This window comes from Carica papaya, chromosome 6 (assembly GCF_054855325.1).
Source record: "Carica papaya isolate Zhongbai chromosome 6, ASM5485532v1, whole genome shotgun sequence".
Classification (NCBI taxonomy): Eukaryota; Viridiplantae; Streptophyta; class Magnoliopsida; order Brassicales; family Caricaceae; genus Carica; species Carica papaya.
This window is the reverse complement of record NC_142314.1, coordinates 36,879,987-36,899,936: the sequence shown is the minus strand read 5'-3', so window position 1 is coordinate 36,899,936 and position 19,950 is coordinate 36,879,987. Positions and strand designations below refer to the sequence as shown.

Below are 19,950 nucleotides of genomic sequence, written 5' to 3'. Positions count from 1 at the left end.
TTTTGCATGCATCTGCCTCTAGTTTCACAATCCGGCGCAGATATGCTTCTTTTGCATGCAAGTTATTCCAACCAGCCTTTTCTCATCCTTTTTCAACTCTTCCTCGCGCGCACACCTCGCATTTACAACTTAGTTTGCAAGTTGGATATGTGCGATATCTCTACACAAACTTAAAGAAGGTGTTGAATATAATATTTTATTATTTAATTAATTAAGATGATGTAATTAAAATTCAATTAGAATAACAATCTCATGTAATTAGTATTCTAGTATAATAATAATTTCTTTATCTAATAAATTAATAATTCTATAAATATCACAAGTGTAACAAGCTAAAATGTGAAAAATAAAATTATTATTTTTTCTCTAAAAATCTTCAGTTTTCACAGAGAAACTTTTAGTTGCAAGACATTCTTCAGCAAATAGCCAATTAACATTATTAGTTGATAGGTAAGAGACAATCTCATCAACTTTAGACCGGTTTTTAATCTCTAGACACTGAGAGGATAGCTTTCTAATATAATACAAGAAATCCTCCCACAGCCTATATCAAATTTGTGTTTGAATCTTAGCGTATTAGATGGGATCTTACCTTTTAACAGTTTGAGAATATGCGGTTACAACATCCGGAGTTTGGGTCAACAGTGAGAGAGTGGTGGCAGGAAGGTAGTAAAGATGGGTGAGAGGAACACAAATGCATGGGGAGAGCAAAGAACTTGAAAAAGAAATTGAAATCATGGAACAAGGAGGTGCAGGGGAATGTCTACTTAAGAAAGACAGGAATACTTAAGGACATGAAGGATTTAGATAAACTTGAAGCAGAGTCCACTAAATCCAAAAACCAATAGGAAAGTTAATAAAACTACAAAAATGAGTTAGAAGATATATTGTTGAGAGGAGAGAAATTGGAGACAAAAAGGAAAAAAATCAAATGGGTGAAGGAGGGGGATACTATTGCACCATAGAGTGATCAATGCACGCAAAAGGAAGAATATAATAAAAGAAGTGGAGCTTGATAAAGGTTAGTTGAGAGAAAGCGGAGGCTGAAAAGAGAAATTTTTTCTCTTTTTGATGGAAAAAGAAATCATACAAAGTTAAGGAGGCAAGCATTACAAACCGAGTGATAAGATATTTAGCTGAAAAAAAAAAGAAATCAAAACAAAAAATACAAAAAGAAAACACATAGTAGCGAACAAATCACATGAATATAGCATTCCAGCTCCTATAGTGAGGGAGATGTCAAAATATTTCCCATGAGCCTTGACCTAATGGGAAGCTAGAAATGTCATCTTCTCAACATATGAGGTAATCTTGCAGATAACGGTATTCAAAAATTTGCTAATTTCTTTCTTTCGAAATTGTCTAAAGATCATAAAACAATGCTCCCTACCTCAATGGTTTGGCTTTTTATATTAACCCCAAAATTTTTCAAATTTGTACTGATGAAATAATTCAACGTAAGTGGAGTCACCCATGCTAGGTTAAAAGTGTTAAAAGAGCCTGACAATATTTTCCATGCCATTTCACAATGTAGAAAGAATGAGAATGAGTTTTTCCGCCCTTAAGGCACAAAACACATGCCAGGTTATTAATGTTTCCCAACACTCATATTTTTGCAACTTGCACACCGAAGAGGTGGAACAGGGGCCTTCCTTTTAGGGTATCGATTGAGCACCCATTATAGACATAATACAAATTGGTCGGAAAGACCATTTGATGAGGAGGAAATAAGGCAGACAGCTTGGGGCTTCTTCGGAAATAGTAAAAACCAACTTGCTTAGAGTCTTTAATGAATTCTATTCAAATGCCACTACCTGCAAGAATATTAATTATATTTTTATTACTTTAATTCCTAAATAGGACAAGTCTATGAAGGTTTCTAACTATCACCGATAAGTTTGATGACAAGTGTGTACAAAATCATCACTAAGGTACTCTTACTACGGATTAGTGACATGTTGGATGACACAATTTCACTAACCCAAAGTGTCTTTGTAGGAGGTAGACAAATTCTTCATGCATCTTTAGTAACAAATGAAGTAGTGGATTTTATATGCTGGTCAAAGAAAAAGGATTGATTTTAAATTGGATTTTGTGAAGGCCTATGATAATGTTTAATGGAGATTTCTAGATGGAGTTACGGATCAAAAGGGTTTTGGGATAAGATGGGGAAGGTGGATTCAGGTTTGCCTATAATCAATCTCTTTCATGGTACTTGTTAATGGTAGCCCAAGAGTGATTCCAGGCATCGAGAGGTTTAAGGCAAAAGGTCCCCCTCTCTCCATTTCTCTTTACCTTAGTGGTAGATGCACTAACTAAATGATTAGAGCAATGAAGAAAGACAAGATTAGGGGATTAACAGTTGAAAATGACAAGGTGTAGGTATCACATCTATAATTTGTTGATCACGCATTCCTATTCTTGCAATATGATAATAGGTCACTTAGAAACGTGATTACTTTTATTCAAGTATTTGAACAGATCTCAAGATTGAACATAAATTTGGAGAAGAGTAGTCTCACATGAATTAAAGAGGATGATGCAACCATGGGTGAGTCTAATAGAGTCAATAGGATGCACCAAGAGTGATTAACCTTGATTTATTCGGGAGTCCCTTTGGGAGGCAAACCAAGGATCAAATCATTTTGCGAGGTGGTTGAGAATAAAGTGGCGAGAAGATTAAGTAGTTAGAAAGGGGAATTTTTTTTAAGAGGTAGGGTTACTTTGATCCAGGTAAGCCTATCAACTATACCACTCTATTTCTTATCCTCGTTTCAGATACCCATAGGCGTTACAAAGAGATTGGAGTGATGCATGAGGAGATTTTTATGGGTAGGAGTGAGGAAGGAAAACCAAGACCATTTAGTTAGTTGCGATGTTTGTTGCCAATCCAAGACCTTAGAAGGATTGAGAATTAGGAATCTGAAAACTTATCTTTATTGGTTAAATAGCTTTAGCGCTTCCATTGGAAACCAAACTCTTTGTAACACAGAGTGATTAAAAATATCTATGAGTGGAAGGGACATAATGGATGCCCCAACAAGATTCGTATTGCACCATAGTCCTTAAAAAGCCCTCTCCCAAGTACTTCTATTGTTCCTTCCCCTTACATGACTCCAAGTAGGAGATGGATCTAGAGTGACACTTTGGAAGACACCTGCATGGGAGAACAACCTTTAGCCACATAATTCCCCTTACCTAACTTCAAGACATAACACTCGAATCGCTAAATTTATTTTAAACAGTGATGGGAGTATTGCTTGAATTTTTATTTCAGTCGTAATCTATTAGACAGAAAGATCCTTGGTATGAAAAATCTTCTGGCCACTTAGAACCCATTGACATTTCTTCTTATTGTGACACTAGAACTAGTCTTCAAATCTATCGTGGGCACACACTTGCAAATCTTGCTTTGATGACTTCATTAAACACCAAACTTCTAGCCAATTTCATATTTGCCAATATTTATGTGGACATCCATGTATCAAAAGCTCAACAACTAAGGAGATTGTAAATGAGATACTACAAATCTATCTCAAAACATTTGCATTATATGCTTTAAAAGAGGAGAAACACACTTCCATTTATTTCTTTGTTGCGAGATTGCTTGGAAGATTTAGACAATAATGTTGAGTCCCTTTGGCATAAAGTGGGTCACACCTCCAACAGTTGACAGCTTTTAAGGGTGTACATCAAAGATGATGGAGTGAGAAAGCGAGCAAAACCTTCGCCACGAAGGGCTATCTTTGCTAGTCTATGGACCACATGACTTGCACAAAATTGGAAAAATTTTGAAAACGGATGTATGTTGTCGTTCTTTGAGCTATGGAAAAGAGTGACTTTTTTGGCATCATTATGAGTCAAGGGGCATGGAAACTTCTCAGATCTAGCAATTTCCGACCTCCATTTGAATTGGGAGATTATTACTTTTGGCTCTTAAGTTCTCATATTCTTTATGTATTACACCTCTATAATTCTTTTCCTCATTATAGATTGTATCCTCTAGGAGGACGTCCTACCCTCCTTTTATTGTATTTTTCTCCTCTTATCTTAATAAATCTTCATCTTTTATGAAAAAATTTATAGGTGTTCATACCTTGAATCGAGAATTTTTCACAACAATGGAAAGAAAGAGAGTACACAAAAATTGGAGCCTAATATCAATGGTAAAGCATTAATACAACCAGAAGCAGCTACAAGAAGATTAAACATTCTCAAAACTTCATCCTAAACACATAACAAAAGGAAATTTGGCATGAATATCAAGTCTAAAGCCACAGAGAGAAGAAAAAATTTTTAAATGACCCACAAAAGAAAATTTAAAAACTTGTACATGCTACATAACTACAGGAACTGGCACCATCACCTTGAATATGATATTCCAGTTATGTTCTTTATCAACCAAGATCAGCAGTTACTTAGGTTAAAACTAAAATCCATAATAGCTAAACTCATTCCAATCACGACTTTAAATAGTAAAATAACATTCCCTCGTACCAGGCACATTGGTTCTCACAAATCATGCCTTTCATTATACAGATTGATACACCAGATTGATTCTCTCAACAATGGAAGGGGAAAGGGGCAAGATTGAACATACACATTTCTAGAAGCCTAATATCAACACTAAAACATCAAATACAATCACAAACAGCTATAAAGAGATTAAACAATCTTGAAACTTAGATAATGATACCCAACAAAGGAACTTTGGCATGAATGTCAAGTCTGATGGGACGGGAAGAAAACATTAGAAATTGATGTACAAAAGAATCCATTTCAAATGAAAGTTTAAGCTTAGAAGCTTGGGCATTCTAAAGGATTAAAGGCACTGGAACCATCATCTCAAATCTGATATCCAAGTTGGGTTCATTATCAACCAGTATCAATGGTTACCTAGGTGAAAACTAAAATCCATAACTGCTAAAACTCATTCCAATCACGATTTTAAATATCATAATAACATCCCATCCTACCAGAATTACATCCTCACATACTGGACCTAGGAACAGGTCTCTAATCATGCCTTTCCTTTATACAGAGTCATACTTCAAAGCAAGAATCACTCACAATAATGGAAAGAACAGGGCAAAGTCAAAACTAGACATTTATAAAAGCCTAATATCAACAGTAAAACATCAATAAAACCAAAAGCAACTATAAAAAGATTAAATAATCTCTAACTTACATGATGGTACACATAACAAAGAAACTCTGGCATGAATATCAGGTCTGACGCTTCACCCCATATTAAAAGCATCAGACTTAAGTGCAGTAATTTACGTTGTTGAACCTCCTGCTGAATGGTTGGCAACCTGCAAATTGTAAGCATTACGAAGAATTAAAATATTAAATGAAAAGAAAGTGTTGGAACTTAATCTCCTTTTCTTTAAAATAGCTCTTGATTTTCACTGCAGACTCTTTCTCATCTAATTCAACATTACACATTTCTTGTGTACAAAAATATCTTTAAAAGATTATCTTACACTCAGTTCCTTCAAAAATATTACATAAGAAAAATAAATGGTATACGTAGGCATTCATTCATTATAAAGGAGTCTAGTTAAAAAAAATAAATAAAGACTCTGACCAGAGACTAGATTTCCGACCCATGTCCTTGCACCACTTTCTGTAATTCCTTAGAACTTTCTTCATCACTGTGTTCAGGGCACGATCATCAAACTGAGAAAGGAGTATGCAAAAAGAAGTCACAATTACAAAAAAAAGATGAACCTGGTAAAAATCTCTTCATTTTCAGCTAAAAGGGAGGGAAATCACTAAGATAATTACTCAATTTAACTTTTTATAACTTACAATAACAAAAACAAAAATTTAATTAATCAACATAATCTTCAAATTAAAAGTTTTTGCATTTTATAGTTTTTTTTCCAAACATAATCAATTATTATTTTTCAAATATTTCCTGAATTTAGAAAGATCTTAAAAGACAGAGAAACATAACTTCAAATATCATTGTTAAAATTTAATTATTTAATATAAAAATTTCCAAAGCATTTATTTTCCTTTTTTGGTTTTTATCATTCTCCCTCGTTGGAATTGACATGGATAAGTAGAACGTTAGTGTCATTCAAAGAAATTTAGATCAGGTTCATGAAATTGCTCAGGAAATCCAAGATTGTGATAAATCCTAGTATCACAATCTGGATGTTCATGCCCTTTAACTAGATAACAATGAGTATCAGTATTAGGAGAAGACGCAAATGATTCCTAAGGATAACTCCAATATCTTCTTGTGGTTACGATAGAAGAAGGTACCTTAAGCCATAGCTTTCTTGTAGGAAAAATTGAAAGAAATGCGCTCAAGAATACCTCGATTAAATGTTAAATATTCCACATTAAAAACATGATTCATATTCATATGAGTAGGTCCAATAGATTGAACAATAGTGAAAGGATCAAGGGTGTAGGATGCAATTCTATTACATAATCTTTTAGGATATATTTTTAAATGGCTGAGAATCATGACGTAGCTACTTACATACAATTCTATAGTTTTACGATCCACATCCACCACAAGTTTATTATCCTTATTGCTTAAAGCAATATGCCTAATCCAACATCTAAGTCTTGAATGTGTTTGGCAAAAAATTCTAATAGGCTTTAGAAATTTTAGTATTGTTAAAAAGAGTGTATCATATGTAATTAAATTAAAGAGTATTAGAGTAAAATACATTATAAATAGTTAATGTAATAAATTGTCTTTTCCTTTTTTATTTTAGAAAACCTGTATATATATAACACTATGATCTTTACTAAAATACACACTAAACTATTTTTAACATGGTATCATAATTATAAACAAAAAAGATCCTAGACCTTTATTACAAATTTTATTTGGTCTTCATTGCCGAAATAAGAAGACTCTATGGGGGCCCAGCTTTCATAGCTGACCGCCACACTCCAACCACTAGACACCACAAGAACGGCCATCTCCACCACAAGCCAACCTTCATGGTCGGCACTAACTCCCAAACCGCACGATTAGAAGCAACCAAAAGAAGCCGCTTAGGCGCCAGCTACCAAAACCACATGCCTACACTTGCACAACCTCTACCCAGCCATGAAAGAATGGTTTAATCTCAAATTTTTCAGATAAGTGCTTTTTTAGTTTGAACATTTTCTGTGTCATCCTCTATTATTATTATATTATCAACATTACCTATTTTTTCTGAAAGATCATGGTTGACAAACATTGTATGATTTGTTTAGCATTGATTATATCCAAACATCTTGAATATCTTAGTAAATTTTTTGAATTATGCTCTTAGAGATTGTTTGACTCTATACAGGGGCTTTTCAGTCTGCAAACGTTTAGTTAGTGATTTGACTTCCAAAACCTGGTGGTATCTCTATATGAACATCTTCCTCCAGTTTACCATTAAGGCATTCTTCACATCTAGTTGGAATAGTAGCCAATCCAGGCTGACAGCTAGAGATATTGGTATCCAGACTGTTTTAAGCTTTGCTACTGGTGCAAATGTCTCCTGATAATCGATTTCATAAAGTTTTTGGCTACTAATCAAACTTTGTACATATTGATACTATCATCAGCATTATGCTTGACTGTGAATATTTACAATCATTTTCAGCTGACTGAGTGTTTCCTAAGTGGTAATTCTACTATTTCTCAAGTTTTTCTAAGGTTTGGATTTCTTTTACGATTACAGTTTATATGAAACAAAATTGTGAATTGGATGATTAGTGCATGCTCTTTTTTATTTTCTTAAATCAATAAGTCTATCACCATACAAATTACTAAGAAAGAGATCTAAACTTTGATTACCTTAAGTATCCACTGATGCTGGATCTGGATCCGGATTGGATTTATAACTCTAATAAGGTGGTTGTGCCTCATTCTCTTCACTTGAAGTATTAGGAAAGAAACAATATTTGAAGGTATATAAAATTTGGGTATATCAATCAATGATGCCATAAAATAATTGTACTAAAATTATCTAAGTTGGACTGTTTTGAGACTCAACACATACTGTGTTATGAGATTGTTTTCCAAAAGATCTATTATCCTTGAAGAGAAAGAGCCTGCAGTACATTTTATCATTCATTGTCAATCATCCTCCTCGAATCCACATCCTGAAATTCACATAAGTTTGAGGAAAATTTATCAATATAGTTTGATCTTGGAAGTTTGCTTTACTACTAACAAGTTGCGATCCAAAGTACGTATAAGGAGTACTCCCTCTAAGCTTAACTCATTTGAGATGGGAATATCACCTATCCCAATAACTCGAATGAGATCTATCTGCTATTTTTACGATGAGGTTCTCTTTACATGGATTATATTCAGGGAATAATGTTTTAATTCTCGTCATTTGGTCAAGTGCTCTTAAGCCAATGATGCAAATATCTTGACCTCCTTAAATACATTAAAAGCACTAAAGGAATTACCTTTTTGGTTGTTGTCCCATATTCTATGTCGGTATTGATGGAATTTTGATAAAGGAATATTTTTTGCGAGGCTTCTATCTGCTCTTTACTGAATGAGCCTAATTCCTTAATGGAGAAACTTTCATCAATAGGACATGATTTCACTAACTTTCTTTGTTTGTGGTTGATTTCGTAGTCTTCAAATCAACAAGTTCTTCATGCATTTTCCAATAATTATCTCGAGTATGACTTGGTTTTCTACAATAATCACACCAAAGCCTTCTCTTTCTTTTTCGGTTGTTTGAATTGTGATGAGGGCCCCAAACAGCCAAGGCAGAGTTTTGCTTAGTGATAGGATTTTGAATCCATCTCCTAGCATTACCTTTTTTCTGCTTTCTTCTCTCCTTACTTCAGAACATATCTCACGAGTATGAGGTAATGGTTTTATTCCAAGTATTGTTTCCTGAAATTCATCTAGATGTTTATTAAATCCCATAAAAAATTTAAAAATTCTTTTTCTTTCCAAAATTTCTCTATATCTTTTTGCATCATCTGGACAGTTCTGTGCAAGTTCCTCAAACACATCGAGTCGTTATCAGCGACGAATAAGCATACCTTCATACTGAGTTACGGATAGATTTCTTAGTCTTAGGTTGTGGAGGCTAGATTCAAAGGTAAAAAATTATAATGTGTTTTTTTTTGCTTGAGTAGAACTCCTTCGCTGCTTCCCAAATTTCATGTGTCATATCATAAAGCAATTTTCACTGATATCATTATTCATGGACTTAATTAGCCACAATATTCTCAATCTTCCAAGTTCAGAATTTGGGTCTTTGACGCTTAGTTAGTGACTTCTCTGATGAAGTATTCTTCTCTCGCTTTTTGTAGATAAACACATTGACTGGTTGAAACCCTTGAATGTAGTTGCTTCCACTTAGCTTGTGACTGGTGATCAAAATATAAATGGCTTCTAGTTCGGGTGGTTTGATGGAAATAATTTCATCAAAACGAAATGTGACTTCAGAGAGATCACTGATTCTTGTCATGGTCATCTCGTATTTGGTCATCAATAAGAGAGAAAAAAAGAGTTTTTTTTTTAGTTTCAAAAATCCTGCTCTAGTACCACGAAAGTTTGTAATCAAATTTTCTATTTATTAAAATTTTTGTCCATGATACTTAATTTACAATATCTAAATATATACAAGAAAAAATTAAAAAATTTAAGCAGGAAATTAAATACAAATCAGTCTCATATAAGAAAAAGATTTTTTAGTTATGGAAGTCAACTACAATTCTTCTTTACAGGGAGATCTCCTGAAGATACTAATATGTTTAGGAATCGGACTTCTACAAAAAGTCGAATTCCTACAGTTTCCTTTTCAATAGGAAAAGAAACTTTATCAAAATAAGAGAAAAAAATTACAGAACCGGAGAACAAGACAACCTCCAAAATGGAACACGTAAAAAATAAGTGTGGGCATAGTGCTGCTCATGGATAGAAAGAAAGAAATATGTATGTAAAGATTATGTGAAATATGCATCTAAGGACTGGGCTAAGGATAAAAATATCCCAATCCCATTGTAGATCCGAGATGCTTGTGTCGTGATATTATATTTTGTTGCTAGAGTGGTATGATCCATACAGCTAGCATTAGCCGGTAATATAAGATATTTACTCCTTCAGTATAACATATGAATAAGTATGCAGTAACAGACCAAACCTTGTGTTGTTGATCAAGATTCTGTTTATTCACCTCGTTCATTTTTGCAAGTAATAAAATCAGATGTCCTCTTTGGTTTTCCACGTTAGACTTCTGAGAAATCAAATTTAGTAAGAGTATCAGAAAAAGAAATGTTGTCTGGGAGTAAATTGCTGTTTTTGAAGACCAAAGCTACATAGAGAAATACAATTTTGTTTAAACTAACAATACCTTGAACCCAAATGTTTGCTGAATCCAATCTAGAATATCGTCATCTTTTTTGTTCTTGTGATACCTGGGCCATGGAAGACCTCGGGTGTTACGAAGGGCAAAAACAGCTGCTTGGATCTTCAATTAAGAAAAAAGGAAGAGATTAATAATACCGGAAGAATGTTAATAAGACAAGAAAAGAAATTAAAAAGTACGTTGACAATAAGGAAATTTGCAACCTCGGGATATTTTGACATTGCTTCATCAATATTCTCAGGACCAAGAGGGATAATATTGTAAAGAGCACCATTCCTTGTGATCTCTGTGACCTTATTTTGAGCTTCAAAAATCTGCACAAAAAAAAAGAATAATGATTAACAAAAAGCATTTTCAAATTTTGAAAGTAAAACAAACTTTGATTGCATGCTATCCCCAAGAGAGAAGACATGAACCAGGATAACTGCCTTATAATTCTCCCTCACATGAACAAATGTTCCAAAGACTCACCTCAGGATCAACTTCAGTAAATTGTTTCAAATTAACAGCCTTCAAAACCGCAGACAGAATGTTAACAGTTTGGTAAGCCTTGGCCAGTTCAGTGCTATAAAGAGAGAAAACAAAAATTGACAATCAGATAAGTACTGATGTATAACAACAAAATCTTGATAAACTATTAGGACTATCAGAGAAATGTTTTCCTGCAGTCTGTGCATAGGATTTCCCAAATACTCCGACAATTCTTCAGACATATAACAAATAATAGCACTTTTGTTATGGCTGCCAATGAAGACCAGTCTACCAATTTGGTTAATCTGAGAGGAATGCATGGCAAGGATAAAACAAGAGCAGGGTAAGTTTTCAGCAAAATAGGAAAAAATCAAATCCGGCTACTGATTCCTATTCTCTCCAGGAACAAAAGTAAGGCAAGTTTTTAGCAAAATAGGAAAAGAATCAGGTCTAGCACTGATTCCTATTCTCTCTAGGATCCAAATGACGTAGGACAAATAGAATTAGACAAAATTTATTAGGAACCAAGATTAAAACGTTATTTTCCATTATTGGTATGCATCACCTAATTAGTTAAATGTAAAAAAGAATTTCCCGAATGATTCCTCTTTTATTTATTTATTTCCTTTTCCATATGGGAAATTTTATTATTTTCACCTTCATCCTAAATATTACGTTGAAGGCCTATCCATGCATGGTTCTTCAATAAAATCATCTGACATTCATTCAAAAATTTGAAGATTCTTCGAAGACCCGAGGTTCTCCATATATATGGGCATAGAGATAGACATAGAGGCAGGTATAGGTAGAAAGTTATAATCCCAAAATAGGTAGGGAACAAGTATAGATTTAATGATATACCACATTGCATCCGCCTCGCTCCGCCCTGCTATATACATAATTAATAAATTTTTATTTTTATTTTTAATTCTACCCACATTAATTTTTTTTTTTAAATAAACCCAAATTAATTAAATTTCGATGAATATGTTTTTAATGTTATATATTTATAATGTCATTTTATATTTCTTGTTAAGTAAATTATGTTAAATAGTATTTCAAATTATCTTTTGTTTTGATTAATATTTAAAAAATTTTAATTAAATTTTAAATTTATTTATAAGATTTTTTAAATTAAAAAATGGGTAAATGAAGCGAATAGCAGGAAAAATAGATTTAATGATATACCAAATTGCATTCGCCCCACTCTGCCTTGTTATATACATAATTAATAAAATTGTATTTTTATTTTTATTTTTAATTCTACCCAAACTAATTAAATTCCAATTAATTAGTTTTTAATGTTATATTTATAATATTATTTTATATTTCTTGTTAAATAAATTATGTTAAATATTATTTTAAATTATATTTTATTTTGATTAATATTTAAGATATCTTAATTAAATTTTAAATTTATTTATAAGATTTTTTTTAAATTAAAAAATGGATAAATGAAGCAAATGATAGGTATGAAGTTTACCTGTGAGATGGGTTGCAGGTATATAAATTTTTACTCACTTTGGACATGGGACAGACATGGATTTATATTTGTCATATAGGGTCGGGTATGGGGGATGGACAACCCTACACATACATGTCCTGTGCTCATCTCTAGTTCTCCAACAAGCCTCAAACATAGGCCAACAAGGCAAATAACCTTCAAACCTACTATAAGACTTCTCTTTAACTTGAGCTATGACCCAATCCCAGACACAAAACCTTAACAACGTGATATCAGAGCAAGAGTTTATATGAGGATTCTTGGCCTTCTCAACTTAAGTTTGACACTTTCCTCCAAATATACAAAGAAGATTGCCAACAACTAGTCATGTAAATCAAGGCTATCTCTCGAGAAATCATAGGCTCATGATTGAAGGATTTTGCAGCATTCTAAATTCGTAGCTACTAGCGCCATGGGATAACCAACCTCATAATCCCACAAGCAATTTGAAAGGGTAAGCACAATCTTGCACATTGCTAAACGACATTATCCCCATTATAATGGTAGTGCAGATCCTCGAGCCTCATTGAACTATTGTCAAAAAAATTTTTCTCACTAATGACTGGCAGAGGAGGACAAGGGCAAGTTGGTGTTGTAATACCCGGGTCCGGAATTTGGTTTGAGATAATTTTTCTTATTTATAAAATATATATATAATTAAAAAAATTATTTTAATTTATTTTTATTGAATTATTTGAGAAAAATAAATTATACATGAAATTGAAAGCAATTTTGGAAAAGATGGGTGAAATTTTAAATTCGGGAGGTGTTTTTAAAAGAAAAATTGGAAACAAGGGATCAAAATGATAAAAGAAAAAATTTGGCCACATGGGTGGTCCAGTCAGCCGCCATGGCGAACCAAAGCATGCCACGTGGTAAAATACGCAAATGTCGGCGCCACGCGGGCGATCTGCATGCCCAAGGATCCAACGACCCAGATTCAATCCTACGCGCATGAATGGCTCGGATGCATTCCCTCTTTAGATGGGATCGGACGAACGAGATTACCGTCTTTTTCTGTGCAAGTTAACCGAAGGAGAAACCCCAGCCGCATAGAAGGACCGGCGGAGCCGCCACACCTGGAGACCCCGCCCTGGAAAGTTTTGGTTTTTTGAATTTTCAGCCAACCGAGACTCCCTAACGTATTTTTTTGTAGGGATACAATGCTAACTGTCACCGTGGACGGCAGAGTCAGCATTGGAGCACGGCAACACCGCCATACCAGAACCGTAAAATTGGCCGAAGAGAGTTTTTAACACTGATTTTGGATTTTTTGGTATTTTTAGGTACGTGACGAGTATTTTGATTCTCATAAGAAAAATTCAAGAAACTCGAGACCCGTTAGAAAGCGTAGTAGATAGCACAGCGTTTTGAAACACCGATCCAAGTAAGAATCTCTCACCCTATTCTCTATTACGGTAAATTGAGGATTAATAACCGATAATTTGAGGATTAATAACCGATAATTGTATGTTTATAAAAAAATAGGAAAAACCCTAAAAATATTACAGGTCACTAGTGGAGTCGGAACCGATTAGTTCATATTTGTCCTGCTCTCCCTGTTTATTTTCCTGTACTGCCTAAATTGCTTACTATCATATTGTGCATGTTTATATTGATAGTTGTTATGGTTTTCTCGATTATCTGGTTTATTTGGTTCCTCTTGCATTGTTTATTTGGTTATTTAGTTATCCGATTGTTAGTTATAATAAACTATATCGTTTGCTTACATGTTGTTTAAATTGATCAGTGAATATGGAATGAGATGTTGGTATGCTTTGGTGGTTGTTGGGATAATAAGAATCTACATATATAGAAGCTTACTGGGTACCCTGAGAAAGGGCAGATGAACCCGATACATAAAAAACCCTACTGTAGACATTACCTCAGTCGGACGAGACTGAGAAATCCCATAACGAATGGGTTTGAGTAATATGGTTCACCTCATACCAGACGAGGTATCGAGGTGGTGATGTTTGGTGCCTATTACCAAACAGGATATGGGGACGAATCTAGATATTGAAGACATTCCTATGGACCCCCAAGAGTCCCAGTAAGCAGGTAAAAAGGAAAAGTGATTGTTTTTACTCATTTGTATATGAAATTATAAATGTCATATAGGTGTTTGTCTTATAGGTGGGTTTTAGAAAATTCATAATCCTTAACATTAAAACATTTATGGGCGTTTGTCTTATAGGTGGGTTCTAGAAAATTCATAACAATTAGTATGAAATAAATGTTTTAATGTTAAAGATATTTACTTACATTAAGAGCTCCATTAGTTATTTTTTGATTTTTACCAACCTTCGATTTTCTGTATTAGTGATTAGTGTGATATTTTTACTGTATTAGTGTAACTCACCCTTTTATTAACTATTTTAGATCACGAAAACCAAGATTCAGATTCCGATAAGCAAAAGAGTTGTGAGTAGTTCACTGGGACTTCTTTCAAGTGTTAGCGAAGGTTAACCCCTAAGATATCTATTTATTTGTTTTTAGTTATCGTTTGTCTTTTCGTGAACAAATGTAGAAGGGATATTCTCGTAACCCTATTACGCATTCTAATTTACTGTGTAAGGAATGAAAACCCTAACCTTATTATTCGCTTCCGCATTAAAGATATAACTTCATTTCCTTTAAGGTTCCGGACCGCTACAGGTTTTGTTTCAACTTAATAGCGCATGGCCAACTATGACTCATGATGCTCGAACTTGACAACCATGATCGTACTCATAATGATCACAAATCATGCTACAGCCTCCACTTTAGACTGCCCATCAGCAATAATAAATTAGGCAAGTTAGTCAACCTTTGTCAAATAATAACCGTGAAGGATTATCAAAGACGCTTTAAACAACTAGCGACTCAAGCCTTGTCTTTGACTGCAATATTACATAAAATTATTAAAGTTGAATTCTAAAAGAACCCAAATATGTTGACTTTGACGAGTTTGGCATTCTTTTATGTCATGGGCATAGTTGCATAAGCAACCCTCATTCAAGTACGTCCCACATAGGCTCTACATTTTTTTTTTTTGAGAAGTAAAGAATATCTTCAAAGACTTTTTGTTTTTCTCCTTCCAAATTCAAAAGATAGCTGAAGGAACAAACTTTAGAGATTTCTTATTTGCCTGAATGTCTTCCCAAGCCCACAATTCATACCTCACTATGCAAATAATTATCCAACTCAACCCCAAAAATCATAAACCAAAGTCCAAAGGTGGTAAGCAATTGGGCACTAGAGGAGGATATTGTAAAGAGATTCTATATAAAGAGATTCTCTACCTCCTCCTTTTTTCATCCTTTTCCTCATCTATTTTCTTCCCTTTCCCTTGGTTGTTGATCTTTGCACCTTGTTTATATAATTTTTTTAGCTTTGCCACATTTCATTCACCCTTTCGCTAAACCTATTATGCTTAGAACATGCCTTCTTGGGCTCTTACAGGTGAATAGGATTTTTGGTCCTGATCCGCCATGGAAGATGAATTGGGATCGGCAACAAGTATGGATTTCAATCGTCTCTTCCTGCTCTTTGCCACTACTCTTCCTCTAATTAATCGTTCTCTGTTCCCACATAATTTTCTTTTCAGCTGCTTTACTTCTTCTCCCTTGCTTCGCTCATCATTCTTCTCTTCCTTGTTTGCTAGGCCACACCCGATTTTTTTCTTCCTAAATCTGTTGCTGACTTGGGCTTTTTTTTTTCTTTGGAATTGAAAGTTAGTGAACATGAATTAGCCCTTTTCTCTACCCAACACATATGCTACTACATCCTTATAAATCTTAATATTGTTCTTTATGAGTATTCTTTGTGGCCCACCTCACTATCCCCACAAATGTCAACTGAAATTAAAATATGCAAATATTTTATCTATTAATTATCTCAACCATATCCTCCACAAATATTCTCCTGCTTTTAGCCATAGCAGATTATTGAGGCATAATTCTTTCCATTTTAAAATTTTGAATTAGGCTGCTCATCAATGTCAATTCTTACTGCTACTTCATCATGGATAGGATACCTGAGGAAGATTAGAGCCCTCTGTTTTAGGCCTTCTCTCCGCACAATTTCAACGCCACTAGCGAGTTATCTTGGTTCTCAACCCCTTATGATGATTTATTTCTTTTGGCTATTCTTGGCTTTAGTGAAAGGTAGCACCTTCCTATCACTTGAATTCTATGGGCTTGCCATCACAGTCACAATCTCCCTCCACCGTGAACATTCTCTTCTTTCTGATATAGAAACCTTGTTTGCCCATTTAACCCCCACAAACCTCAGACAATCCTATTCTTAAAACATGACAACCAGTTCATCTCCCAGGCTATACAATCTTTCTTCAAGACATCATGCTCATTTATCCCATTTCAAAACAACAATGGAGGAAAGATATTTTGGAATTTCTACTTCTCTCGAAATCTTTTTTAGATAGGGAGACTCTAGACATGTTATCCTTATTAGATTGACTGGCACCTAACATCATTTTCTCTCTGCCTGATAAAAGATTGTGGAACCTAGAATCTTTCGGTATCTTTACTTGCAAATCCCTCTTTGAATACCTCACTAATAACTCTAAGTCGATACATTCATGAATGTTGCCAAGGCAATTTGGAACGCTCATGTTACTTCTAAGATGAACCTCTTTGCTTGGACTAGGATTCATCAAAAGCTAAAAACAAATGACCTGCTCTGGACTTGTCATTTTAATCAAACCCTTCCTCTCGATGTTGTGTTTTATGCTCAAGAGGAGGAGAAACACATGCCCATTTGTTCCTCCATTGAAGTGGCTTGGAATTTATGGATAGATGTAATAAAGTTGTTTTGGTGTTATCGGTATCGTCTCCGATAGTGAATAGTTTCCTGAGTACTTTTACTAAAGGCTATGGATAAGGAAAGCAGTTAAATCTTTGGGGCATGGCGTTTTCTTTGCAAGCTTTTGGTGCATCTAGTTAGCGCAAAATTTGAGTTTTTATAACGACTGAAATACATCATAGTCTGAGTCATGGGAGAGGGCGACATTTTTCGCTTCCTTATAGCTAAAGGGCATGGTTCTTCTCATGATATTAGTATTTTCGACCTCCATCGATGGTAGAATATTTTTATACACAACAGGTAGCTTTTCACTGTGGAGAATGTCTCATTCTCCTTGGTTGTAATTCTTTCCTTCGATCTCAATAAATTCGTCTTCTTTTATGTGAAAAAATTAATAGAAAAAGAAAAGTAGGAGAAAACTGTTTTTCTCATTTTCTGGTTATGACATTTTTACATATATAAAGAAAAAGTATAAAATCACACTAACAATAAATCTCATTAAATCTGGGATTTATTTCGAACTTTCATATTTTAGAAACAAATTCTAACTTTCCAAACTTATATTTAACGACATTTTATTAAAAATATTAGTGTTGACAATCAATTTTTGGATTCTTCTCATAATAGTCACTGGAAGCCAGTCGTGGTTAAGTTTCTTTGGCGAGCATCGTGCATATTATATATGTGCTCCAATTTGAAGAGAAGTTCTAAAGTATAAGAGGAACATTGTCCTCGATTGCCTTCTCCCATCTACTCTTTTATTACATAGTTAGTTTGTTCATATTTTTTATTTCCTTATCATAGGGATTCCGATACAGTACTTGTGTATAACTTCTTCAAGACACATGATAGAAGTAAAATATTCTCTTCAATGTAAACGTCTTCAGAGAATAACACCTAATGAAACACTTGATCAAGATATAACTAACCAGTCATCTTTATCAGCTGCCATTTGAAAGACTTTGATATATTTCTTATACTGGTGTTGATAAAAACTCCGCATTTCACGAATATCGCCTTTTTTTACCCGTCCCACAAGTGCAGGATTTCTACCCTGCAAACACAAGAAAAAAAATTAAAGAAAGCAATGCACCACAATAATCTAAGCAGCTAAAAGAACTAGTAAATGCTAATCAAATGAATTCTGGAACTACATAAACAGGTCCAGCTTAATTAAGGAATGAATCATACTTAACCCAGTCTAATATTCCACTTAGAACATAGATTCTGAATCACATTTCTAATTATGGATCATAAATCCCTAAAGATAGCAGAATCAAACAATTACCTGTTGAAACTATTCGTACTATACTTCTCTGTTTCATAATCACATCCACATCCTTTCCCCAATTGTTCTGGAAATACTAATCTTAACATTATAACAAACAGTGTCGTATACCTAACAAGCACAATTGTTTCAGGGTACAAGTTTCATGGTACTTAGTATTGTTTGCACAAGAAGCGTGTCTCTTTTTTCCTTTCTCTCCAGTTAATTATACAAGTCTAGCAACACCATGGACGCAGTTAAGAATTCCACACAACATGCCGCAAATACAATCCCATTTGGATTCAATTTAAGGGATGACTTCCATTTGCACAGCAAATGGATCATTACAAGCCAAAAAACAAGATGAAATAATATACAAAGGAAAATGAAAACATCCTTACCTTTTCAAGACACTGCTGGAGTGCATCTTTAAATTGGTGAACAGGGAATCTCAAGTCTCCCCTTTTTGTAGAATCCAATTTTTGAGCTTCCTCAAAGGCATAGAAACGGCCTATGTTGCACAGAATATAAAACAGAAGAAAGAAGCAGGTTAAGAATGCTACTGGAGAGCAATTGAACAAATGATTAAAAAAATGTCATTATTCTCATAAATGTGCTAGGAAAAAATGTAGTGGAGCAAAAAATTTCCAATATTTATTACTTCTAACAGACATTGAGAGTCACTTTTGTATAGAAGAAGAATATATATTAAGAGGAAGAAAGGGATACGAATAAGAAGAATTAGGTCACCAAAATTATAGAAAAACAGAAAAAGATAGAGACAAAATACTCAAAAGGAAGAATAGTTGGACAATCTCTACATTAAAACTGAAAAGAAACATCCCTAAAATGTTTATAAGCCTTAGCCAGATGGAAGCTAGAAAACAAACTCTATCCCAAATAATCAGAAAAGATGATACATAATTCCAAAAGGTTTTAGCATTCTACTCAAACTATATTGCCAACATACCTGTCAAGAAAGCCCCGCCGCAGATAATTTTACACTCCCTCTGCATTATCAGGCCCAAAACTATCGAAGAGAGGAAACCTCCACCTTCAGAGGTGAAACCTAAGGAATACCAAAAGTATCCCAAACAAGGCACCAGATTCTCCAAGTCATCTCAAAATACAGGAAGAGATTATCATAGGTCTCAACATTCCTATAACACATCTCACATATCTGTCAGACCACTGACAGTCTGGATAATAGAATAAGAAGGAATAAAGTAGAGAATGACAGCAGAAAGGATAGAGAGAAGAGAGAGAGAGAGAGAGAGAGAGAGAGTAGAATAGAGAATTTGTAGCGAATGATTGTGTAAATTCTTTTCGTAGATAGCTTCTGTGAAAGATTACAGAATATATAGGAGCATGGTACCGTAGTTGCCATGATAACTAATTCATACCCCAACTGGCCATATGGAATGTACTAGAAAAGGCTGCAATTAATGGTAACAAAACAAGAAAAAAAGGAAAATAAACAGAATCCTCCAAATTCAAATTATTCTCCCCGTGAAATCCTAACAATTCCTTCCCCTTCAGCTAAACATTTT

At 34.2% G+C, this 19,950-nt stretch overlaps 1 protein-coding gene across 6 annotated transcripts in view; it reads right to left on the bottom strand.

The window, feature by feature from the left end:
- The window catches only part of LOC110826374 (callose synthase 3-like), a 43,745-nt gene that overhangs the window by 16,986 nt on the left and 6,809 nt on the right, over positions 1-19,950 (bottom strand). For 4 of the 6 annotated variants that reach the window (XM_088222459.1, XM_088222456.1, XM_088222460.1 and 1 more), the window contains 9 exons: positions 19,371-19,469; positions 18,802-18,911; positions 18,063-18,187; positions 10,824-10,917; positions 10,556-10,666; positions 10,338-10,454; positions 10,128-10,220; positions 5,591-5,682; positions 5,189-5,315 (listed from right to left, as the gene is read on the bottom strand). In XM_088222459.1, the coding sequence (XP_088078585.1) occupies positions 5,189-5,315; positions 5,591-5,682; positions 10,128-10,220; positions 10,338-10,454; positions 10,556-10,666; positions 10,824-10,917; positions 18,063-18,187; positions 18,802-18,911; positions 19,371-19,469 (968 nt within the window). The remainder of the gene's footprint in view (positions 1-5,188; positions 5,316-5,590; positions 5,683-10,127; positions 10,221-10,337; positions 10,455-10,555; positions 10,667-10,823; positions 10,918-18,062; positions 18,188-18,801; positions 18,912-19,370; positions 19,470-19,950) is intronic. The other 2 variants (XM_088222457.1, XM_088222461.1) reach the window with 2 other exon arrangements.